At 31.6% G+C, this 26,619-nt stretch overlaps 1 protein-coding gene across 2 annotated transcripts; it reads right to left on the bottom strand.

Moving 5' to 3' along the window:
* Window positions 1–1,435: 1,435 nt before the first annotated feature.
* On the bottom strand, window positions 1,436–26,619 carry LOC129235089 (E3 ubiquitin-protein ligase RNF19B-like). 2 transcript variants are annotated; one of them, XM_054868769.1, is made up of 12 exons: window positions 26,246–26,619; window positions 20,013–20,245; window positions 18,251–18,519; window positions 15,769–15,930; window positions 14,607–14,809; window positions 13,772–13,919; window positions 13,526–13,688; window positions 11,059–11,173; window positions 9,510–9,674; window positions 8,571–8,787; window positions 7,209–7,370; window positions 1,436–2,978 (listed from the first exon to the last, which is right to left on the bottom strand). In XM_054868769.1, exons 2-12 carry the CDS (start codon window positions 20,211–20,213, stop codon window positions 1,934–1,936), a joined length of 2,850 nt encoding a protein of 949 aa, XP_054724744.1. In that variant the 5' UTR covers window positions 20,214–20,245; window positions 26,246–26,619; the 3' UTR covers window positions 1,436–1,933. The 2 variants fall into 2 exon arrangements, with proteins under 2 accessions (XP_054724744.1, XP_054724745.1); XM_054868770.1 differs by having other exon boundaries at window positions 25,966–26,297.

The raw sequence follows: 26,619 nt of genomic DNA, 5'->3' as shown, positions 1-26,619 counted from the left end.
TCTGTATTATTGACATTTACTCGAATTACATTTACAAATTAAATTAAGATTTTAAATGAAATTAAGTATACTCATAATATGGAGTAATGTATTTTTATATTTCAGAGGGCACTACACCCATTGCTTATCACCATTCAATCAAATGCTTCGAAATTATCGAAAAATTTGATCAATCGTGACACCACCATATTTTGGTTTGTTGTAAAACAAAAGAGTTGTGCCTTTTGGTTGTTCCAGAGTTGTTTTTGCTATGGTGTGAAGTGGAAAACCATATATTATGGTTTTCTTTCTTTTTCTTGATGCATGAACATATTTTTACATCGTCAGTGATACCGAATTAGGAACTTTGTGTCTCTCGAAATATAGACAATAATATTTCAGTTGGAATATGTGATGTCTTTTTGAGTATACCAATGAATGTCAACGGCATGACAGCAAAGTTAGAGCAAATGACAGTGAGGATAAAAATTAGGTAATATTTTTTTATGCAACGGCTGCATGTATGAGCTTTGCGTGCCCCATGTGGTCCGCGGGCCGTAAGTTGAACATCACTGGTACAAATAAAATACTACGAATTCACAATGAAATTCCAAAGGGTAAAACCCAATACATCCAGTATTACAAAAAACTGTAGAAACATTTTTTTCTAACAGACCATTTAGCGTGAAATGTAAACATAAAACGCTGGAAAAACAATAAGCCATTTCATTTTTTTAGTAAAAACAGGATACACACATTCCCAAGATGAGAGTGGAAGAAAACGTTTCAATAAAATAGAGGTGTCAGAAAAAAAATATTTTCCTACTCTAAATCTTCGAAATTCAAAATGGGTACCTAGGTACTTGGTTATTGCGAGTAAGGGGAAGTTTGGTCATTGACGCGAGGGTTAAAATAGTTTTTTTTATTATTATTATTCACTAGACCTAATTTGCAAAATACATCAGAAACTAAATAGAGCAAAAATTAATATATGAAATCTCATTTCTCCTACATTAGTCTTTTGATTCCCAAGGCTTCTATATTTTTGATCAAGTCTGCTGTTTATGCTTTGGCCAAGTCTGCTGTTATGTTATACCTTTATACCATCTCTATCACTCAACAATTTTTAAAGTTATTGCAAAAGCAACTACTTTCACGAGCGATTATTTTCATAAAAATGATGTTATTGGTGATTTTGCGAATTTTGTACAAACATAACCGAAGGTTGATTAGGTATTAATAAAGTTGAAATATTTCACGAGGCTTAAATTTTAGCGATTATGAAGGTTTCCCAAAAATTAAAGCCTCATAAAAACAAGTGATTTTAATGTTCTTACAACAGGCAAAAAAGGGGAAGTCTTTTTTTAATTTTACCATTATTTTTATAAAGGTTGATATCAAAAACAACAGAAAAAAGTATGAATTAAAAACATTGACGATAAAATGAATTACAAAGTCAAGTTTTGTAAAATATTTATTACAATATATATCTTGAATAATCTATACAAGCTCGCCAGTACACTTGGAATTCAAAGAAAGACTGGCTAATTTTCATATGTGGTCTTTTAAGACAGGCATTCATGAAATTTTTCTGCTTCTTGAATTTAAATAATACTGTTTAATTAAAACTAAAAATTTCATTTTAAAAAAAATCATCAATAGACAATTTCTAACTTGTTTCAAGCATCTAGTTAATGTTACAGACAGGCACCAAATGCTTAAATAAACAAAGTACACTTTGCTCTTTAAAAAAAATCAAAACTTTATTATATCAGCCATTATATTTCATTATAGAATTTAGAATGAAATCTTAACTAATGCGTTTAAATCATGTATCAAAATTACAAATTTTTTTTACCCACATTTATCACATTTATTGATCCTGACAGCAGAATTAGTCTTTCAAGCAAATATTCATGCAACATAAAAAAGAGATTATTTATATTGCACACATCTATGTCTTCTCAACATTACTTTCAGACACTCTTGAGTCTATAACTTCAGAATCAGGTTGTAGATGTATTCTACTGTCTCTTTCAAGCCTACACAGTTTTGTGTGAAACTGAGTGGTACTGTAGGGGGAAGAGTCTGAATTGACTTCAGGTTCTTCAATTTGCATGTAAGTTTTGTGATCTTGGATAGAACTCAGAAGAGGTTTGGAACTCGCAGATGCAGGAACTGTATTTGAGGAGGGACTGCAAGCCATGTCTTCTTTGGCAGTAGCTTCAACAGATATATCCTGCATGCTGCAAGGAATTTTGTAAGCTCTGTTTGATAAGGCATTTAATTCAGAATAATTACTTCCGGGAGGAAGGCGGTGCCTCATGTACCTTGTTTTGGAATCAGCCCCACCCTGAAAGACAGAGGGACAGCAAGATCTATGCGTGGATGTACAGCTATTACAGAAGCTAATCGAACGGGTAACACATTTTGCTTCAACAGTCTGCTTGGATGTGAGGGAATCTCGAGCTAGAGACGGATGCTTCGTAAGGGAGTGAGCATCTTGGGAACAACTGCTTGGAAATCTTTTAAATTTTCTTCCTTCACTCGGTAAAAAAACTTCAGTATCGGAACTACTCTCAGAGGGTTTTATCAAACTGTCCACAGATGGACTTTCATCAATGTAACTAACACAGCATTCTTTGAGCTCGTTGAAGTGAACGTGGCTTGGCAGAAAGTGGTTTTCACAATTGAGTGAGACTGAATCAGAGTTTTTTGTGAAATCCGATTCCACGTCTTCGGGAACGGTGCTACTGCGGTGTCGTTTCTTACAGCTCTTGGATAACTTAAGTCGAAACGTTGAATAAAGTATACAGTCACCACAAGTAGGATGAGGATTCAATAAAGGTTCTACTTTTTCACTTGCTGAAGTTACAAACTGATAATAGTCTTGCAAATTGGAATTTAATTCTAATTGATCCCGCGACACAGAATCAGCATTATTTTCTAGGTTTTGTGCATCAACATGAACTTCCACTGGAGTTACTGCTGAGCTATCCCTAGGGAGGAAAAACAAATGAATCACACACAATCACAAAACAAGTATCAGAAAAGTAAAAAAAAAAAAAATTTAAAGTAATAAAAAGTATAAATGCTGGCTTATGTTGGAGAAAGAGTTGTAATGTCAAACAGTGCAGTTTTACTAATAAATGATAGATTTAAAATGCAAAATCTCTTGCAAATCTTAGTAAAGTGCAACATCATCAAATGTATGCCTCACTTGCCAAATCAACTGACTTCATAAAACAAAAAGTAGAGAAAAGTTATGAAGATGATGCTGTTATCCATAGGAGAAAATAGGCCCTCGTGTTATATTCTCTGCCATCACATGATCAGAAATGTACTGAACTAAAACTTTAATATAGATTCACATGTTAAGCATTGATAAAGCACTATTAAAGCAGAAATGAGGATTTTTTTTTAAAGTGGAGTTAATCGATTTGGCAATTGAAGCATCTAAATACAAAAAAAAAATTCTGCAAAGGAAACAAAATCAGTCAATCTCCATTTTCCACCCCCCCCCCCCACCCTCATTTGTGATTTTATCCCCTCGCCATTTAGTAAATTTAGCTTGGTTGAAACATCCTTTGATCTTTTCACAATGGTAGTTGATGTAATCAATGGAGCATTACATTAATGGAACATTACATTAACTGCTGCTGTATAAAAAAAATTAAGTTAGTTGATGCTTTTTCTTAAGGGTCTACAACAGTCTATAAAAAATAAGTTTCTTTGAACAAGTTTAAATGTGCACAAAACCTGAAAGGAGAAACAGAAGTCATCTTTGGAGGGGGAAGGATACAAATCATGGCAGACTTATACCCAAACTAAAGTTGAATAATGTAAGAATTGACAGTACACAAAATAAGAGAATTGATGAAAATATAAAACTACCAAAGGATAAATATATTTAACTGAGGATTTAGAATGAAAAAGTACTGAAATTTGTTTTCTACATGCTGGATTTCATGGTCTTCCAGTTTCCAGAATTTGAAAAAAAAAAAAAAAAAAATACATCTCCATAAACGTAATATAAAATTATGAAATCAATATTTATGGAATTTATCGAATAGTTAACTTCAACTAAAAATTGAAAGGCTAATTGTAAAAAGGAGGTACAGTAAAACCTGTAAAGTTGACCACCCTTGTAAGTTGACCACCTCTCTATGTTGACCACTTTTGTCGGGAACGGAATTTTTCCTATCTCATATAGTGAAGGAAAACCTCTGTAACTTGATCACCTCTCTATCTTGACCACTAATGTACGCCAAATTTGGTTTGGAGTATTGTAAAAAACCCTTTGTAAGTTGACCACTTGGTTTATTTTTTTCAACTTTCTTCAGCAAATTATTTTATTTTATTATTATTTACTTATTTATTTATTTATTATTATTATTTTTTTTTTTTTTTTTGATAGCTTTCTAAGAATTAATTTTTTTTGCTTTGACGACAGACTAGCATTTTACTAACTAAACAGCAGCTTAAAGCTTATGCTGCTCTTTATTCTCAAAACTTGTTTTTCATTTGTTGTTCTACTTGAGATAGCTTTTTGTACTCTGTTCAATGAAAATAAGTGTCAGTAGTAAAGTTCAAAATCTTTTCTTTCAGTTGCAATATGCTGTGGCAACACAGGAATTGTGCAAAAAGAGCTGGCCTGGATCTATATATTTTGGGTCCCCCTGCAACAAAATATGTAGGCCCCTCCCTCCTGGCCAGCAGTGTCTATTTGTAAAGTGCATAAGTCTTAGTGCTAGTTTTTTTCTATTTTTTCTTCAATTTCTAGGGCCGTTAGCCCTTTTAAGGACGCGGGCCCCTCGCACTGCGGGTACACAGGTCTGGGTCTGCTAATGAGTAAAGTTACATGTTTCTGGTCCAAAGGATTAAGAGATAGGACATTTTATTTTTTCCTTTATGAACTGGGAGAGTCGAGCTTGTTACTCTTTGTGCTATACATAAAAAGGCTTCAAAAAGAACATTAGTTGAACTTGAGATTAATAAAAAGTATGAAATATTAAAATTAATTGAAAAAAAATTTTGAAAAAAAAAATAGAACCGACTTCAAAATTGCTCTAAAAAGTGAAAAATAATTTTATTCTTTAAACACCATCGATAATACTTTTAAACATAATTTTTGAAGTTGGCGCAAAAACGATGGATAAAATCATTCACAGATATAACTCAACTGCAATTATAAATTTAACCAGGTCCAGTTTCTTCACTACCACATGCATTACGCATTGATGACAGCATATTTGAGTAACGATATAAATGTTTCGTTCCTAACTTTGGATGATTTTTTGATAAAAAATATGAACGAAGCATGGGTACAATGGATTTTGCTTTTTGGCTTTGCGCCAACTTCAAAAATTATGTTTAAAAGTATTATCGATGGTGTTTAAAGAATAAAATTATTTTTCACTTTTTAGAGCAATTTTGAAGTCGGTTCTATTTTTTTTTTCAAAATTTTTTTATTTCATTCTTTTTAGTGTAAATGTAGATATTTCAGTAAAAGTAAGAAGTTACCTAGTAAGAAGTGCGGCTCTATATCACTGTATTGCTTTAGAAAAGCCTTTATTCAAAATTATCATTACAATTACTATTAATGTTGCGGTTATATGGCACCAAACTTTTATAATAATGAGTTTCATATTGTCACGTAGATGAAGATAGCGAAGACAATGTGAAAGTCAAATGAAGTGAATACTCCTTAGTCTCAACTCGAGATCTTAATACAGAACCACGAATGAACGTTACATCTCCTTATATATAACTTGAAAAAGTGCTGGAACTTTGCAGACTTGAAAAGATACAGAAATTAATTGAACATTCGAGAAAATACGGGAAACAGTAGAAAAGAAATTTTAGTAAAATTAACTGTGTCCTAGTCGGGATTTGAACCCGGGTTGCTCGTGTGGGAGACGAGAATTCTACCACTGAGCCACCGTTATCCACGGATGAAAAGTGCGAACTTCGTTACAATATCATTTTAATCATTTAATAGGGAAATTTACTGTTTTTTGCCCATAACTTTTTTTCTAAAGAACAAATATGGTCAAACAAAGTAATGGGACCTAAGTTGAGCCATCCTCTATCCATTAAAAAAAGAATCATCAAAATCGGTTCACTAGGTGAGACGCTATGAGTGGACAAACAAAAAAAAAAAACATACATACGGTATGAACTGATAACCGCCTCCTTTTTGAAGTCGGTTAAAAATGGAGAAAACCAGAGAAAATTAGCTGGTATATATGGAATTTCTAAACCTACAATGTCTAATATAGTTAAAAACAAGAAAAAAATAACAAAATTATTTGAATAGTATTTTTAATTATTGTTTCACTTTCAATAATGTTAAACATTGAAAGTGAGTTGAATGACAAAAAAAAACGCCCTTTATAAGTTGACCACCTGTCTAAGTTGACTGCCAAAGTGCTGCACCGCGAGTGGTCAACTTAGACAGGTTTCACTGTACTCCATTTTCAATGTTTTCAACAAGTCTGCATAAGAGCTTAAAACATCACTTTTCCTTTTTCATATTTTAATAACATCCCCTTGTATACTTCTTGATACAATTATACATGAGAGCAGAAGATGAATGATTAGCTGTTGGTAAAGAATGAATTAAGGTGAAGACACAAGCATACAGAAGAGATTGAGGGAGCAAAATAAATTTAGTAGCTTTGCAATAACTAAATATAAAAAAATTTGAAATAATACTGATATTCCAAATCATTTAAAATTTGGAGCTAGTCAACTGATAACTAGTAGCACAAAACTGATGTTAAAGTAGGTTTGTCAGATTCATAACAACTTTCTACATAGAAGTAAAACTTAAAAGTCAGGAAACAGTTCAAAATACCTCAAAAAATTGCCATAATAATATAAAACCAACAGCATCTCGTGAAAGAAGCTATATAGTCTCTTGAAATGTTTGAGTTAAGGCTAAGGGGAATAGTACCATTGCATAAGCAATTCTGGTTTTTCTTCATTAAATTTGGTTGATGCCTATTGTAGGTGCCTTCTGAATCTTGCCTTTAAGTGAGCAATGCAAGTTGTACATGTTAGAATAATATCAAGTATGTGTAACTGTAGACTTGAATTGTGAATAATATAAGCAAATATTTTTCCTTTTAGTTATCATCTGCTCATAATAGAATTTTGAGCATTGCACTTCCAGTTAGGTTAACACATTCAAGTAATTGCTAAGAATCACATTAAAAATATTTTACCTATAACCCAATATAGATCCAGCTAAAGCCTTAGTACTTGCATCGTCGGCAAGTGACATATTTGCAGAGCGTTCACTAAGACTAACAGTGGCTGAAGCTGTTTCACTATGACTGCTGAGGCTAAATCGCTTATTAGAAGAAACATCAGCTTGAACTTCTAACCTGTAAAGATAAAATCATACTTTTAAATTAACAAGATTTAAAATTACTCGAAAGTATATAGTTTAACTAACAGGAAAGAAATAAAAAAACTTGGTCCTGTGCACACAATGTAAAATACAATAGTAGTTTAGTGTTTTGCACTTTTGGCACCATTTTAACAAATCATGAATTTACCATTGACAGATGTTCTGTGAGAAAAAAAGAAAACATAAGTAATGTAAAGTAGTTTTAAGTTTGGGAGAAGTAAAAAAAGAAAAACATGATTTATTTGGCATCTAAGTTTGTTTAATTGAGAGGTGTGCATACCAATTCCTTGTCCTATCTGATCTCCAATATTTTTCTAAAGTAGTTATTTTAATTTTTGTTTTACTTTGTTTCTCTTTGAATGAATTTGGGTTACAAAACCCAATAGGAATGAAAATACTAAAAAAGCATGGCTATAAGCAAGCATAGCATTGTCATCACATTGTACTGAACTGACAAGTTCACAAATGCTTTTTAGTCTAACTTACAACTATTATAATAGAATAGATGAAATTTCCAAGCAAAAGTTGAATACTTCTTTTGCATTCAGTCAAAACTCTAGGAATAGCTTACTTTAAGTTTTAATTGGTTCAATTAAGCACTCCAAGTTTTTCACTTCCTCAAAACTAATTGTAATCAATAAAATCAATGAAAAATCACATCTGAATTTTAGGCTGCTCTGACCATTTTAAACAGAGTTTCGCAACCTTATTGGATCCACAGACTGGTAAATACGTAAAAAAATTTGCGGACCGGAATGTTTTTTTGTTTTAACAAAAAAAAAACTTAGGCCTTAAAATTTTAATTATATAAGTTATTTGTAAATATTTTATTGTAATTGACTTTTAATAAAATTTAGTGTGAAGATAAGTAACTGTGATTACTACACTCAAGTAAATAAGCCTTCGAAAATAATCATAGAAAATTAGAAAAACTAATCATAAACTTAGCAAAAAACTATTGGACGATATGCTTGACTTTTTATTTATTTATTCATCATTTATTCTTTTGACAGTAATAATTGTTTATGCAGACAGGTAAGAATTTCTGAGGACCAGTCAAATTTTTCCACCGATCGGTGGTTGACAATCGCCGATTTAAAAGACATACTGTGTCTTTTATATCGGCGAATAGCATATAAAGTCAACTATTTTTTTTAACAAGACATGCACTTACTTTCCAGCTCCAGCCATTAGAGAGGCACTTGCTATACTCCCAGCAAGAGCTACATTGCTGGCACTTTCTCTGTCACTTTCCCTATCTCTATTTAAAGCTATGCGATCTAAATGGCTTCCACTTCCTAAACTTAAGCTGGCAGACATGCCTAAAGATACTTCACCAATGCTGGGATTCACTCCTCTCTGGCTTGCAGTAGTATCAACACTTGCACCGTCTAAAATTATAAGCAAAATATTCCAATTATTATGGCAAATTTCAAAGTGAAATATCCCTTACAGTGGAACCACTCCATTGTGTAAGTGATTTTAAACAAAATAACACATAAAAATATTGGTTATTTACTGAAATAATGCTTCCTTAATAAATGTGCAAGAAGCCAATGTTCTAAAAAGATAAATTGTCATACATGCTCAGGAAAGGTACACTTAAGGTTTACTCAACTTCTTAGATCTTATAATCACAGAACTTAACACACATGAAATGATTACAGAAAATGAATTGGAGATGCATGGAAATTAAAACAGTTAATGGTTTATCATCCTTAAATACTATTTCAGTGAAAGCAGTGAATATATCTATTTTTTCAGAAGTCAAATAAAACATGATTGAGGTGCAGAGAATAAATTTCATAACTCCTTATAACTTGACAATCGCCGTACGATTTCTTAATAATTTCTAAGTATGAAAATAATTCAAATTTTTTTCTTTTTTTTAAATATTAAGAGCATAACTAAATTTTTATTATAATTATTAGCAAAGAGAACATTTGCTTCCATTTAAGTAACTTTTCACATCCTTAACATAAAATAAAAGTTCATATATTCCCAAAATGTAAAATTTAGCTATAAATATTATCAATAGAATAACTTTAAATCTCTAGCAACTGGTTCAGGTTACTAGTTTTTAGAGCTCAAAAAGTAAAAAAAATAACATTACCATAATTTCCTGCAGATGGATTATTGCCCATTCCTATTTCATTTTCTTCATCAAACTCGATGCGAACGCCAGATGCAGATGTTGAAACACCACATCCTCCTGATCTACAGAGTGAAATTGGCACAACTCCATAAACGTATGCCAATAATATTGGAACACCAATGCCTATAAAAATCATGTTAAATTAGAGCTTTTCCAAAAATATATTTTACATTTTTGCCACAATTATCTTGAATACTAGATTTTATGCATCTTATAACCAATCAACAAGTCAAACCAATGTGACAAGAAAAATTGTGATTTTAAATATCAACATCAACAATTATCTAAAATAGTTTTAATGACTTTCTTCAGCAGAATTCTGATCCATATTTCTACGATAAATATGCAATCTAAACTCATTGCAGGATTCTGAGCTACAGCTCTGTTGTTGTTAAAAGTCAAAGAAAAAAAAGTCATTAATGTTATCATGCTAAAATCATAGCATAACTTTTACAAAATAGTCCAACAAAAGAGAGATAATGATTTCAATTTATTTTGTTATTTATAACACATTGTTAAGTGCATAGCATCCTAGAATGAAGGTAGTCTACTTCATAAGAATGTTCTGCTATGGGATCAACCTTCTCATAGGCCTCAAATTTAGTTTCTGAATGACTAATCTTCCTTCGTTGAATTCTGGTTTAAATTTCCATGAATAGGCAGAATTCAAAATGACAGTTCTGTTGCTGTGTTAAATTGAGGAAAAAAATTATCTATTTTAACATTCTCGCCTCAGAGTAACAGTAGGATATCTTAGTGTTATTTCTAGGATTAGATGTCTTAGTGTTGTGCTGAGGCAAGGACAAGATAAATTGCATATAAATTATTTTTCAAAGATATTTTTGTGGATACACCATAATTTTCTTAATACTTTATCAAACGTCAAAAGCAACACATTATTTTGTAGATTTTTGCACTGTTATCAACAGAAAATAAACAAGTCATATTTTTTGCTGTTATCCAAAAAAATAAATAAACGAGTTTTTGAATTACTTTAGTAAAGCGGGAATGCTTCACATGGGTCAGCTCGTACAAGTAAAGTTAGAAGAACTTCACTAACAATGACGGCTTTTTCTTTCTTTTTTTTTTTACAAGTTTATTTAATGTACAGTAACTTTCTTTTAAAAAAATCATAAAATTCAAGGACAAGATAAATTTTTACATTTTTCAAGCATTTGAAAATGAAACTTTTAATTTAAGCAGTTTGCAAGGTTTTTTAAAAGTGTATGAACCATGTTATATAACTGAGTACAAATAAAGGGACATCCGATTAACTTTAAGAAAATCTAATTTTATTGATAAAAATAAACTTTCAAAGCCTACATTAAAGAACATTTTTTAAAAAATATATAAAAATGTCATTAGATTTTTAAAACTAAGTAAACTGAGCATTCTAAAAACTGAAATCAAAGTATTTCTGAAAATATAGTAAACATCAAATTTTTAATTCAGAAGAAATATATTATAAAAACAATTATGATCAACCACCAGCATTAGATTCACTTACCAACAGCTATACCAGCTAGAATAGGGGAAACAAGAACAGATGCAACAACGCCACTAGTAACAATGAGGTTTCGACTATGTCTACTTGTTGCAGGTCTTGTATACTTTGTGTGTAGCTGAAAGATAACCAATATCTGTTTATTCTGGACACATTTTTTTTTAAACTTTAAAACAGGTCAGTTGATAAAAGTTCAGTTCAAATATAATAAATCAACATAAATAAATTAATAGAATTCCATCAAATCTAAAGAAGATGGATGACATCAATAAGAGTAGAAATGACATATTTTGAGAAAATATGATATCTTTAACCAGTGTTTCGCATGAAATTTCAACAAATGTTTTTTAGTTTCTCACTAAAAAAGATCAAATAATTGTTTTAAAACTACAGTATTATTAAAGTATTATACGGATAATGTTAAACTAAAAATTTCATCCAGAAATGAAATACTAGTGAAACTTCTATATGAATGAAATACAGTGAAACCTCTAAAAGAGACCAACTTTATCAACAACCAATTTTCTATGGCCCTGATTTTCCTCCTCCATATCTACTCAAAATTAATAATCTTCTGGGAGAGACCACAGAAACCTCTCCTAACAACCAGCAAAGTTCAACTCAGCATCAAAAAAAAAAAAAAAAAAAAAAAGATTTTTCAGTCAGAGAAAACTTAAAGAGAGATGCTGAAAGGAAAGCAATAAAACATTTTAGTATGGGCACGCATCTGTGTCTTCGTGCAAACGAAAGTGGAAATAAACCAGAAGAAGGAGGCAAAATCTATTTTCCCAGCATTTCTATTGGATTCCTGTTTAGAGCCTCAAAAATGTTACAAAAAGGAGGGCATATTTTTCCGCACAATGGGGAAGCTAAGGTAATACTTGTCTATCTCTTGGCAGGTCAGGCGTGCGTCTGTCATCGTGCGATGTTGATAATGTTTTCCAAAAGTTGTTTTTGAAATTTAGAAGCTAGTGAATAGAACAGGCGCATTCTTACGTCATTTTAGTGACCAGAATATTTTGACCTCTTTTGAACGTATGATAGAAGATAGGCCCCTGTTGTACTCAGATTGCCTAATGATAATCTCAATAATTAATTTATGTGACTAAAAGATGATTTAGAAATAAAAGTTTTTTCAGAAAAGTCAAAGAACCTGAAGCAGACAAAGCTCTTACCCATTTCAAACTCAACTAGTTCATAAATGGAAAAAATAGATTCCAGAAAATAAAATTTTGTTTCTTTATTTAAATATTCTTATCATAATGTTCTTAATGCACTGTAAGCAGAACATAAATGATTTCCATTAGTGCTATTTTTGTTTTCGGCATTTTCAAAAATGACCTCTAAGAAAGACCAACCTCTAGTAACAACCATTTCTTTTAGGAACAGAGGGTGGTTGCTCCAGAGAAGTTTCACCGACATTTATTCTGGCATTTGTATTAAAATACTAGTTTCAATATACCATGATTTTGTTCCAAAGTTTTTAAATATCTCTCGATCTCAGGGGTTCCCAAAGTGAATGCTACGACACCCGGGAGGTGCAAAGGGAGAAACAAAGGGTGCCGCAAAGTGTTCGTACTATCAATAGATATATGTAATAAAGATAATCTTGGCTGCCATGAGTATGTTCAAATACATCAAAGGGTGTCATGAGTAAGAAACATTTGGGAACTCTTATCCTAACTTATGTTAGTATCACTTTAATGAAGCATATGTGTATGTTACATGGTAATTTAGCGAAGATAGTTACTTAATTCTTTTTATAATAAAGTCTTAAGTGAGCTGATAATTTTGCTCTGATAATTGAAATCTGTCTCAGTTGCAAAAATTTTTGTTGAAGTTACTTCATCAAGCCCTTTTGATTTTTATGAAATAATTAAATATTGTTATACATTGTGTGCTGTTAAATTTGAAATGGATTGTAGTATTATCTAGAATTAATTATGTTAAAAGGTCTATGTGTATTTATTATGTTTATAGGTCTATGTGCGCTTATATATTTTTTCAAAAATACATTCCTCCAGAAGCCTATTTCTTCGATAGTTTTTTCCGTTTTGGAAGAAACTTCTCAATTACTAGAACCCCAAAAACATTTCTTTCATATTATACTTGTACCTTATTATCTGAATCTACTCTTCAACATGGACATAATTCAAGTAAATAAATAGATATGTACTAATTTTTTACAGGGTTTTCACTTAAACTACTTGGAAAATTTAAGGGCCTTTTTGTGGATTTCTTAATTTTCTTAGTAGCAAGACATGGCCTAGTCTAAGAGTTTCAATACTGAGTGGGATTCAGCCTCTAATACGGTTAAGGTTCAAGTTTTTTTTCCAAATACTTTCAGCTGTTCATTAAAAAGTTTTTACATAAATATTTTGCACATGTTTAAATATAACTTTCTGACAGAAATATATAATCTTATTATTAGATTCAAGAATAACTAAAACTTTCAAAAATAAATACGTACTTTGCGACCAACCCAAACAGGAATTCCAATTATAATTGCAGGGACAGCAATGCCAGCAATAAGCGCAATTCCTACAGGAGCTCCAACTAACATACCAAGTTGCCACATTATCTTTTTCTTTCGACTCCACGGTTTCTTACCCCAAAATGTACAACCAGATGGACTGAGGGGGAAAAATACATAATTTGAAAAATTGTATGCACAAAAATGTGTTTAAAACTACTGGATATATAAAATAGTTCTTACCTGAGATAATGAAGATCAGAAATTTCTTTCATACATAACCAACAGAATTCTGTCCCACAAACACTACAAGTCATGTGATTGCATGAACCGTCATCCATTTTTATGATTAATACTTTGCAACATGGACAGGGTTTTATGTCATCTCCAGCTGCAACAGAGTAAAAATTAGAATGGTCAGAAAATTTTGTGACACAAAAATTACTTATTTTTCTGGTACTTTTCTACTAGGCAGAAATACTAATTTCTCTTCAAAACAGACTATTTGATTCAGCTCTTTTCAAAGAGATTTTTTTTTCTAAGTAATAAATAGTTAATATGAAACGCGAAAGTTGAAATTAATGCACAACGAAAGGAGGAAGGGATGCCACTTTCAATTACCTACCAAATTTGTTTGATATTTGGCATTATTTTTGTACTTCAATAATATTTTTAGCAACAATTGGTTGAACTCAATTTTTCAATGTCTCAATGTTGAAAGTATTGTGAATGTATAGCAATTTCTCACATATAGCACTACATGAGATTCAACCTATTTTCTGAAGAATCAATCTTCATTTTGTATTAATGAATAAAGAATAACAGCCATGTTGGTTTAATTTACTCTTTCTCTCTCCCCCTCCCCACCCCCCTCTCAATTTTTATGTTCTGGTAAGAAAAAACATAGCATTACAGCACTATAAAAAATATATATATGCATAACTGAGTCATGCAAGATACGTTGAAACCTTATTGAAAAATGTAAGACTTAAATTTCTTCCCTTAAACATAGATAATGCACATTAAAATATTAGACATTAGCTTTAAAATTAATTTATATACATTAAAACAAACGTACTTTGTACTATAGAATCTTGACTGAAAGATACAGAAGATGAGCGAGGATTTGCATAATGGTGGGCCCTTTGAGCTCGAGCTGCATCACAAGTTAGGTTGGGATGCCATTCTTGCTTACAGTGATAACAAAAAAAAGTATTGCAACCAGGACGTTCACATTTCAGTTTTGGGCAGCCAGCACAACCTCTTGCAATGACAGCATAACTGAAAGAAGTAGGGTTTGAAATGATATTCATGCATTTATTTATTCAGTCAGAAATTATTTCATTAATTTAATCATTCATTCATGTTTAGTTCATTCAAGGAAAAAGAGTGTTAGTAATCAAACAGAAAATACTACATTAAAAAACTACTTTGATAGTCATATTGCCGTATGTATGGGGTAAAGTGATAATTTGGTATTTTTATTCATAGGTACAAATTGACTAAAAAAATTATATAAAAGTTCAACACAAACTCTCTTATGAAATATTTTTGTTTTCTCATTATTTATTGTAATTTCCAATATAAATTTACAATTTGCTCCATTTGGAAAAAGCAATTTATTTTAACTATTTAATTTGGCCTCACATTCCCTTACAAATTATTAAATACTTTCACAAGTTAAACTGAAAAGAAAATTAACGTAAATATTGTTCAATGTAACAACGAAAATATACACCATGCAGACAACATTCATTGCAAAAAAAAAAAAAAGTAAAATAAATTACTAGTAAAATAATTCAGAAATCTTTGAATGTTACAGCATTAAGATTATGGCATAAATTTGCAATATTATACATAAAAAAATATCAAAGCATTGCAATTCCAAAAGACTCAAAACAATATTTTTCGAACTATAGAAAACATTGTTAAAACAAAATGTATTAGAAATCTAGGGTAACGACCTTAATTTGGGGGGGGGGGATTACTTTTAAAAATTGCAAATTTGAAGCTACTTCAGCAAGCCTGTCAAATATACAGAAAGTAAGAAATTACTTAAAATAAAAAGAATTGAGCAAAGAATTTAAATAATAATCATTGCTGAAAAAGCACAAAGGTTACATATAGAAAATTAGAATATCATAAATGCTTAAATGTAATAACATATATTCATACATAACATATATAACATATATACATATGTAATATCATAAATGCTTAAATGTAATAAAATATCTCACCCACAGTCAGGAGCAGGACACCACCTTGCATCAGGTTCTGTGATTAAAACTCTTCTTAACATAAATGACTCATACTTCCCTAAAAGAATTTCATCGTTCAAGATCATGCAAATATCACTTGGATGAATAGGTTCAGTACATTCAGGACAGGATATATTAACCCTATAAAGGAACAAAATTCAAGAAACTATTAATTTAAAAAATAAAAAAGAAAATAATGATAAGCATTTTGAACTATTATCTAGAAAATATTCGCTAATGCGTGTATATCTGGGGAAAAAAATAATTAACAACTGCTACAATTACTATGATTTTTCTCCTCTTTTCTTTATTAATTCCGAATGAAACTTGTTTATAGTTATACAGTTTTTCAAGACATCAGTTATTATCAGAGCTGCTAAGTCAGGCAAAGCAGTAGGGGGGGGGGTCCGACTCCTGGAGTTTTAGGGCCTTCAAGTTTGGCTCCTATCACGGCTGTAACCAGAAAATAATTTTGGGGAGGGTTTAAAAACTTTCATGCTGAGCTTTGCGCTATTTGTGCTAATGTTCAAGTTGTCTGGATATCTATTATGAAAGCACTTTATGCAATTAATATACATACAAAAGACATTTGAATTTTGGAACAAAATGTTTTGGAAATTTTTAAATATAAATGAACATTTAAATGTCAAACCAAACTTTTGGGGGGGGAGGAACTTTATGAATCCCCCTTGTATACGGCCCTGACACCTTTTATCCCAAAATTAGTCTGATGCCAACAAACGGATTCCTGTGCTCCCAAATAAACCAGACTCCACAGCCCTGGTTATCATATCAATAAACCGCTGGACCCAGCAAATCCTCATCAATATATATATATATATATATATATATATATATATATATATATACCTATTAAACCAACTTGCTTAAATGTGATCGTTAAAATAACAAACTTTGCTTTAATAAAGTAAGTCTGCTAAAGGGCTTTAGAATTGATGCCCTAAATTTTAGAATCTGCATTATTACAAATTCATATGTAAGAATTTGCTGAAAATGTATATGTTTTATAACTGTTATTAAATGCATTGTAATTTGTACATTTGTACATAAATTTAATTGTTATTTGTGATTAAATCCCAATATTTGTAATTCAAACGCTGGAATTCAATTATCCTCTAAAGATGTTACCTTAAAAAAAAGCTAAATAAACTAATCTTAAGTTGTCATTTTTGCTAAAAATGCTTCATAACTGTAGTGCATGTACATATGGATGTGGGATATTTTTTAAAAGGTACTTTTAAATGGGAAGAATTATCATGTTTAATTATTATTGCTAAATTCTGCCAGTTTAGTTCTGAAATGGAACCTATGTCTCGGCCAAAGACGGAAGCGGACAATCCTGACTGACAGGTCCGCCATGAACTGACTTTTAAGCAGTTTGCGACCATGATCTCATGATCATTCGTTTCTCCCTCCAGCGGCCGCATTATCGCGGGCATAATTAGACTTTCCCAGCCAGTCCGTGATCAGGTCAGTGTGATCTCAGTTTGGAACGAGATATTTGAATTTTTAAATGACACTGGATGGCGGTTGAAGTCTGTTATCCGGTGACTTGGATAAGAAAAACAGTTGCATGTGTTAGAGCTTTTGAAGCTAGATTAGTCAAAGCTCAGATTTTTATATTTTAGTGAAATGGAAAGGATGAATATTTATTGGTTAGGGGTGGAGTAAAAATTTCAGTTTTGAGTTTGCTGAATCGTATTCGGTATGGTTAGGGTCAGTTTTATTTCAATCACGATGGATAAAAGAATGAAATTTTTAACAAAGGGTAAGATGTAATAACTGATGAACAAATCATATATGAAAAGAAACGCATTAATTTTGAATATTGGAGGAAGTGATATTTAGAATGTCGGTTTTGGTGCAGATATTTTAGCGTAAGTTAATGGCAAGTGGACATCAAAGCTTTAGAGGTATTTCAATAATAATTTTTTTTGACATACTATTTCTCACTTTTGTCTGAAATATTTTTCTTTTTCTTTTTTTTTTTTTGCTTTGATTTTCAATGTCTTGCCTGTATTTTGAATGCTTGTACGCAAACTTATAACTCATGCACATAGTCTTTTGTTTTACAGGGAAAAAAACCATTTTTTCTCAAAATTAGTTGTTATTGTTTTTTAATGTGATATTGTTTATTATAGCGCATTCACCTGCAGCAATGGTTTTATATGAATTTTTAAATAAAATTAGGCTTAACTACAAAAATTGCCCAGGCCCATGCGCAGATTCCTGCTGAGCATGAGGGCATGGGAAAGCACTTCTTCCTCTTTCTGCTGGTCCTGAACAGGTTGAATTCGATTTCTTATGGTAACAAACAAAACTAAATGAGCACTATGGTGTCAAAATACTTCCTGTACCATTAACCCAAAAAGAATCAATCTAAAGAACATCCAACTGTATAAAAGAAACACAGTAACTCACATTTTAAGAATTTACTTACCTACTTTCTGTAATTTCAATCTTTAAGTACTGCTGAAGACAACTATAACAAGCACGGTGACTACAAGACTTTAATTCAGGAAAGCTTAAACGCGGGAACTCAAACAGACAAAGTGGACATTCCAAGTACTCTTTAGCCTTTTTTGAACAATCCTGGGACATTTCTTTACTGTCTGTATGAACAATATAATTTTTAAACGAACTTGATTCTGAGCTTGAAGATGAAGGGCCTGGCACAGGACGATTAGCATCTAAGTTACTCTGTTGTGTCTGAAATTTCAAAATAATAATGAAGCTGGTGTAAATTTAGTACACATAAGATCTTTAAAAAAATAACACCATTATATGCACTAAAAAACTCAAATAATGAGAGAAGGGGAAGGAAACTAAATTACCACCAAATTACTTTAGGAAAATGCCAATAAATTGTTTCTAAAAATTGTCAAGCAACTGTAGTTTAAGTTTTTGTTTTTTGTAGTTACAAAAGGTATAATATTAAAAATATGAATTTAAAAAAGAAATTGCACAAGTGCATATATGCAAAATACCAGACAGCCCCGTTATCATATCGAGCGACTAGTTTCATTCTTATTAGAACTCCTTAGTCTGGAATAGTGAATAACCGAGCTGGAGGCAGATGTCATCTCATTGAAGCTGAGAGTGCCAACAAACTGGTAGATAAAGTGAATTCATCCCACCAGCGAGAGTCTGCAGCATGGTGCGGTTCAACTTGTGAACTGAAGACAAAGATTGGGTATTTAGCAGTAAGTTACCAACCCTAAGCCAGGGCTAAGGAAGAGCTACATGCAATATACCAGACAGCCAAGTTATCACATCCGGAGACTGCAGTTTTGTTCTTATTAGAACTCATAAGTCTGGAATAGTGAAAACTGAGCTAGAGGAAGGAAAACATTTTCAAGTTTTCCGAACACCTTTTTATTCCTTTTAAGAATTGTGTGTTGTAATTTTTGAGATTTTATAACTAAAATCTGAAATGGTGCCCAACATTCAGAATATGAGAATAATAAAGAAATAGCTCATAAATACAGCATCACTTTACCAAACATGATCTGCTAAAAAAATATCGATGCAAACAAACCAATATAGAAATGAATCATAAGGAAACATATTGTCCAATAAATATACTTCACATGCCTATCTACCTCTACCAATAAAATCTAATACTAAATTTACTAGTAGTATTTTTTGAAGCAGTATATGATGCACTTTTCACTGATTTTCTTCCATAGGATGAACTTCCTATGGAGTTAATCCTATGGAATCTCTGTAGAGAACCCATTTCTTCTATCTCTGTAACAATGTTTGTTTTAGGTAATAAAGTTGATTTTTGCTTCTTTTTGTTTTTGTAACTGTTTATTTTTCTTTTATTGATTATTTTGATAAGTTAACATTGCAGTTCTCTACAGATTACTATTGATGCAATATAAATGGTAATCAACAACATTTTGATGCACAAAATTAGCAGATTACTGCATACACATGTTTCAAGGTTTCAGGGATTTTTTGCACTGCAAGTAGTGAGCTTTTGGATGAAAAGACATCCGGTAAAAGCTAAACACGTGTATGCAGTAATCTGCTAATGTTGTGCATCAAAACCTTTATTGATTATCATTTATTTTTCCGCACAAAGGTATTTATTTATTTCTTACTATTGATGCATTTTAATTTAGAAAAATTAACAATGTTTTGAATATAAGCTGTCACAAAGTTGAAATTCAATGAAATTTTAATTAACTACTTACCCTTGTAGGTATACCTCCAAATCCAAAAGAACTGCTTTCTGATCTTCGATCATCAAAATTATTAGCACAGCGTTGAGCAGTGGTACGATGGGTATATGTAGATATGTTGAACAAGCGAGCAAGAGAAAAACGACTTAAACCATGCTTTTTGCTAGAATTGGAGCCTCCAAAATTAGTACTTCCTCCAGATGGACCAGCCATTTTTATCAGGAATTTTTAGTTCAAATTGTTATCTAGTAAACAAAAATATATCTATATATATTAAATGTATTATGAAGTCAGACTGAAATATGTTAATAACAAAAAAAAAAAACTTAGAAACATAAAAGCCTCTTTCACTCAACTTAACCTCTCGAATATTTTCTTGAAAATTTGACAACTACTTAATTTTTATACTACAAATAAATTTGCATTCACAAGGAACAACCAATCTTGCTTGAAAACCATTCTTATTAATGGAGGAGAATACATTAGTCAATTTTATTTTTTATTTTTTTTAAATCGAAAACGCCTGTGGTGGGATAAGTTGTGTATTGGCATCAAATGTTTGTGTAGAAATGTTTTTGGAGCTCAAAATATATTTAGATCTCCCGCCAGCTCCTTGAAGTTTCGCCAAATAAGTAAAAATTGACATTAAAAAAATTTTTTTTAATTCTTATTCATTATTTTTTTTTTTTTTTTGTTGCCTGTGGTATAAAAAAAGGGAAAATTAAGACCATTTCTTCGTGAACAAAATCATTATAATATCACATAACACCTAAAACCTCCTCCAGGCCTTCGAGATTTGCATAATTTGCTATTTTTCTCAGCTCTTTCTGCTCAATTCTGACTGCCGGTGATAGATGGTGCGATTGAAAAAAAAATATTTATTTTTCTTATTCTGTGATATAATGAAACTATTTCCAGTGGATATCTCAGAAATCAGCCAGATCTTGGCATTTATTCAAGCAAATATGAACCGTATAGAAATCGATATGTTCTGCATTCAACTGATATTGTCTGGAAATTCTCCAAAATCATTGTCCACCAAGCCACCAGGTAAGCTATCTCATGCAAGGTGACTTACAACAACAAACAGCTTGCTTCGTTTATATATTGGTGCAATAGAACCATCATATGAAATAGAGACTAGACTATTGTTGAATACATTGTAAAAGCGTATGCAAAAGTTTGGTTTCTCACTAAATTGATTCTTCATGCACAGTTTGAGCACAGCATCTTTAGAAAGTTGTCCACTACTCAAGATATCTCAGAGATGATCTGAAATTAGTAGTTGATCATGTTATTCAAACAGAATAGATTTTATTGGTCATCCCAAAAACCTGCTGATTACCATGAGCAACGACACACTCTCCTCTGAAGAAATTAGGCCACAGAGCAATCCTGAAGATCCAAACTTTTACTAATGAAAATGTTGGTGATTTTGTCATTTCACCTCTCAATTTTCAAAGAAAAAAGACTATACAGAATTGATCAACTAACAACATTGTGTACTTAAGAATCTTCCACTGTCCAAACAGAACAGATACCTAAACGGAACATGAGAAAATGATAAAACAAGGGATATTATTGAAAGTGAGAATTGTGAATTGGCACAAGAGGGAGAAACAGTAGTTTAAGTTTGGTAGAAGCATCTTCATCAGTTTGTGGATCACCAAGTCATAAGACTTTGTACGCAAAACATTATAGTATTGAAAACTAAAGCGAAAATTTGAAAACAAAACAAAGCAGTATGAGGTATAAAATTTCTACGCTCTTTCTATATCACAAAAAAAAAATGCCGTGCCTATGTTTTTGAATGCAACCACCTCTTCGAAGCGAATTCTAAGATAGTTTCGCCTTATTTCGAGAAAACAAGCGAATTGATATGAAACAACGATGCAGGCTGCGCATCAATGGTGCTCCGATGCTTTCATCTTTGGCACTGTCAGGGGTCTGTCCAGGATTTTTCACAGGTTCCGTTTTTTGTGAAAAATCAAACAATTTTGTGAAAAATCAATTAATTTTGTGAACAAAAAATTTTTTTTGTAAAAACAACATTTTAGAATTTTGAGATGCCGTAAACTGCATCATTGACACAGAAAGTTGAGTGTTTTCCCTCAAAGTGAAGGCATCAAAAGTATAAACACGGCTTGTAAAATAAATATTTTTGATTAAATTATTTTAGAATTGCATTTTAGAATACATATTTAGAATCCTTGAAGACAATGCTATGCTATAAGATATGAATATTACTTAATTAAAAATGAATAGTGATTTTCAAAACTGAATAACATAAAAATATTAAAGGATGAAACAGTACAAAGCAAAAAAAGCGTCCGGGCCCTGTTTTGAAGCAAGACAGAGTAATAAGACACAGTAAGAATATGCGTAAATGTGCCCCATCGGCAAGTTTGGATTTATTTTTAACGTGCAACTAAATTTAATATTTTTTTGACCAAACAAATACAGTTCCAAAAAAAGGATAAAATTCTGCTAATTTTTACTTTCTTCTATATCTAATATATAGAAGAAAGTATTGGATTCGTACAAATTTTCGAATTTCGACAGATTCGAACGTTTTGAGGTGTGCATTTCGACTATTTTTGGAAAATGTCTGTCTGTCTCTCTGTGTGTGTGTGTCACGTCTGTGTGTGACCAGTTTTTTATGGCCACTCCACAGCAAAAACTACCGCATGAAATCGAATGAAATTTGGTACACATATGTGCCCCTATGTGAACTTGTGCCCATTGGTTTTTGGCGCGAATTCCTCCAAGGGGGGTGGAGCAATGGGACGTTTTTTGAGTTACGCGTGATTGCTATTCCTCAGGAAGTAACTGGCGGAATCAAACAAAATTTGGTCTATATGTTGCCAGTAACAGGAACAGGTGCTGATTCAATTTTGGTGTCAATAACTCAAACGGCGGTTGAGCTATAGAATGTTTTTTGTCGTCAATTGTGACTGACGACAAGAAATAACGAACGGAATGAAAGAAAAATTTATCGGCAAGTAGCCCTTAGTGGGTATAAAAGCTGATTTTATTTTGGTGTCAACAGCTAAAAAGGGGGTAGCGCAATCACCCGTTCTTTTGTTCCATTGTGAGTGCCCTATCTCAAGAAGTAATGCTACGTTCTGGTTGAAATTTGGAATATATGTGAATCCATATGTAAACAGGCTTTGGTTCAATTTTGGCGCCAATCGCGCCAAGAGGTGCTGATTTATTTTTATTATCATTATTTTTTAGCGAATAAAAATAGCTTTATTAATGCAACAATAAGAAAGATAAATCGTAATAGATTATCGTCTGCTTATTTCTCGTGATTTTAATTGTATGGAAATGATCTGAAATATTATCTCAATGATTTAAAATTTTTATCTGTTGTCATCTCATGTTTGTTAACAAATAAAATATTTGTAATTAATTCAAGCAAGGCTTTTAAAATAACTTTCAATTTTCGCTCTTTGCTTTGCTTTTGCAATCATTCAGACATTGGGATGGTCGTCAAGTTTTTGCATGTGTAATTTTGTTTTTGTTGGGAATATTGTTTCCTCGTCAAGCATGGGGGGGGGATCAGAAAAAAAAGAAAAATATAGAAGAAAGTTTTGTGATGGCCACAACATACTAGTTATATATTTATTTGTTCTTAAGTGTATATTATTTATTCACAATGAACTTCAAAACGTTCAACACAAAATTTACTCAACTTGGTAGAAAACGGATTTTTCTATCCGCACGCTAAACCGAAGCTCGACTGATGCTCAAAAACTTGTGAGAATATTTGCTAGGGAGTAGCATCAATCGGCTCTGCAGAATTTTTTTTTTTCAAACTGCTAATGTTGATTTTAAAAAAAATAAAAGGGAATTTTTAAGAAAATCTCAGTTAAATTCTGTTAAAGCCTTTTAAAGCACATGTGTAAAGAAAATAATGGTTTTGGCAGTTTTCTTCAGTTGATGAAAAATAAGCAAACTATGTTATTGTAAAAAAATAAATAAATGATTTAAAGCACTTTTTTTTCTCTCTTTCATATCTGAATATAAACTTAATTTTTTATTCAAGGGTGAGTTTGGCAAAATAAATATTTGCAGAAAATTTTCCAGTTAGTATTTGTGTTCGTAGAAAGCTTTTCATTTTATCTAAATCTGCCGCGGTTACCGTGCCACCCTATTCCAGGGATAATCGGGAGTTAACTGTACTTAATGAAATATATTTTCAGTAGAAAAGTTGATGACGAAATTTATTGAATCAATTCTAACACATTCTTCATCACATGTGCTGGTTGGACTAAATGATTCATTCGGAAAACAATGTGTAATGTGTATTGAGAGAAGAACATATGATTTACAAAGGTGGGTGATACATGACAAGATATGTATGTACCCTTCCCAAATTTGAAACTAACCATGTAGTTCATGTGCTTGCTGGACGGCAAATCTGTAGAGGAACAACATAGGAAAGCAGCATTGCAATGCAAGAAAAAAATTTTTGTTTGTTGCAAAATATTCTTCCTTTACTTGTGCTCTGCATGCATTCTTAATAAAAAGATAGAGAAGTTGGACCTGTCACAGGAATGCCGCAGGAAATCTGTCTATGACTGGTGCAAGTACTGAAACTGATTGTCAGTGCAAAGGGATGACCACTTTTCTCATAAGAAGTCGTAGAGTATGCACAATCTCATACATATAGGGTTATTGCCGTGTTACAAGGTTAAGTGAAAAGCAAACTTGATGCACTCCCCAATGCCAACCAAGCTACAAGCACAGCAAGAACGTCTGCTGCTACAACAAACATTGACAAATACACTATTGAACTCTAGACTGCAATATAATATTGCATTAACTTGTACATTATATTTTTCTCTACTACTTCGACTTGATTACAAATGAGAACATGACATCTGTAAAATGCTGTCAGAATGACTATGAATTCTTTGTCAAAACTTTGTTGCACGTTACCCAAATTTGTCAGAAATCTTAAAGTGTTTTTTAATTAACTTCATAAAGAGAAGAGTTTTGTTCCACACAGACAAAAATTAATAAATTAAATTAGTTTTCACATAAATGTTAATGTAAGTAGGAAGCTTTTAAAATCAGTTTTTTGTTTTTTTTTTTTCCTAAAAAGGCTGGTGTGCCGCCAGTCAGGATTTTCTTTCGTTTTTTTTTTAAAGCTCACTTTTTGGAAACCTTTATTTTTCTCTCTCTTTCCTCCCCCTCCTTTTTTTTAAAAAAAAGCAGCTTTGGCAGGTTTTGACCAACCAAATTGTCTTAAGTCAACAACCTATATTTGAAAGAGAAATTTGATTGATAAGTGAATTATTTATTATATAGATAAAGGTTTCTAAGTGTATCATTAAATAAAATATTACATCGAGTAAAGTTAGTTACATTTAAACTAGAAAAATATATGTATTTAGCATACTACCATTATTCTCAAAAATTAGCTTAATATAGACATAAATGAAGTCAGTATTTTAACTTTTGAAGGAAGACTTTTCCAACCCCAAACAACGAAATTGTTTCAAGAGAACAAAGAATAACAAAACAAGGGGGGGGGGGGGTATATGTAAACGAAATTTTAGTAACGTTAATATAATTGAAATATACTACTTGAGGAAAAGAAATTTCAATGTTATGAAAAGATAACACGTAAATTGTAAACATTTAATTTTCAAATTTAAATTTTGAGCGTAATGCATCCTTAATAACGACCTTAAACTGCCGATTATGATTGATAACTAGTGCTAAAAAACTTAGCAGTTTAAAAAGTTCGGAAATATTTAGCTTAGCCAAACAAGTATTTATTATCAATGAGTTTCACAATATAGACAAAACAAAAATTTAAGAAGATCAAAGTGGCATTCCGAACCGAACAGTGATGACACACATATTGCAGTATGTAAACAAATGTTAAATACACCTCGGGAAGCCACTACTTTTAATGTAGAATCACAAAAAAAGAAACACGAGAACTTACCTCAAACATTTGTTAGGAAAAGCATTAATACAAATTAAAAAACATTGTTGTGACATCTTTCAAATTTATTGAAATTATAAATTTTTCCTCTTTAAGCCTAACGAATAATTTAGTTATTTTATTAATCATCGCAGAATACACAATCACAGCAGAAAACGTTTAATTGTATCACTTATTATCACTGACAGGTTTTGAGTGAAATAATATTATCCATTTTCAATCTTTGGCGTCACTTTTTGATTCTGGGGTAAAACCTCAGTTTCTTTTCGTTTCTACATACCTCATACATTCGTCACCAATCACATCTAAGTAGTAGTAGAAGTCTTGGAATCGCTTAACAATCAACAACCTTGTAATGGCCTTGTGACGAAAATTAGCACTTCATACAAGCAGCAAAGGTTCCTGAAAACTGAAACTTCCACAAAAAAGCAGTTTGATTGGAAATAGATTATGTCTTAAGTTGGAGCTTGACAATACTTTGACAACATGAAATGAAGCATATAAGTTGAGATTCAAATCTCTCAATTACATCCGTCTGACTAGAATTCCAGCTGTTGAAGTACCTAAAGTTCTCTTGAGAATAAAACAGCTTGAAAATTTTGTTCCTAGTCTTTAAAACAGTTATCAATGTGTCACTTTTTTTTATCTCTTTTG

This window comes from Uloborus diversus, chromosome 2 (assembly GCF_026930045.1).
Source record: "Uloborus diversus isolate 005 chromosome 2, Udiv.v.3.1, whole genome shotgun sequence".
NCBI classification, from domain to species: Eukaryota; Metazoa; Arthropoda; class Arachnida; order Araneae; family Uloboridae; genus Uloborus; species Uloborus diversus.
Note: the sequence above shows the minus strand (reverse complement) of the source record. Positions and strands in the feature narration are given on the sequence as shown.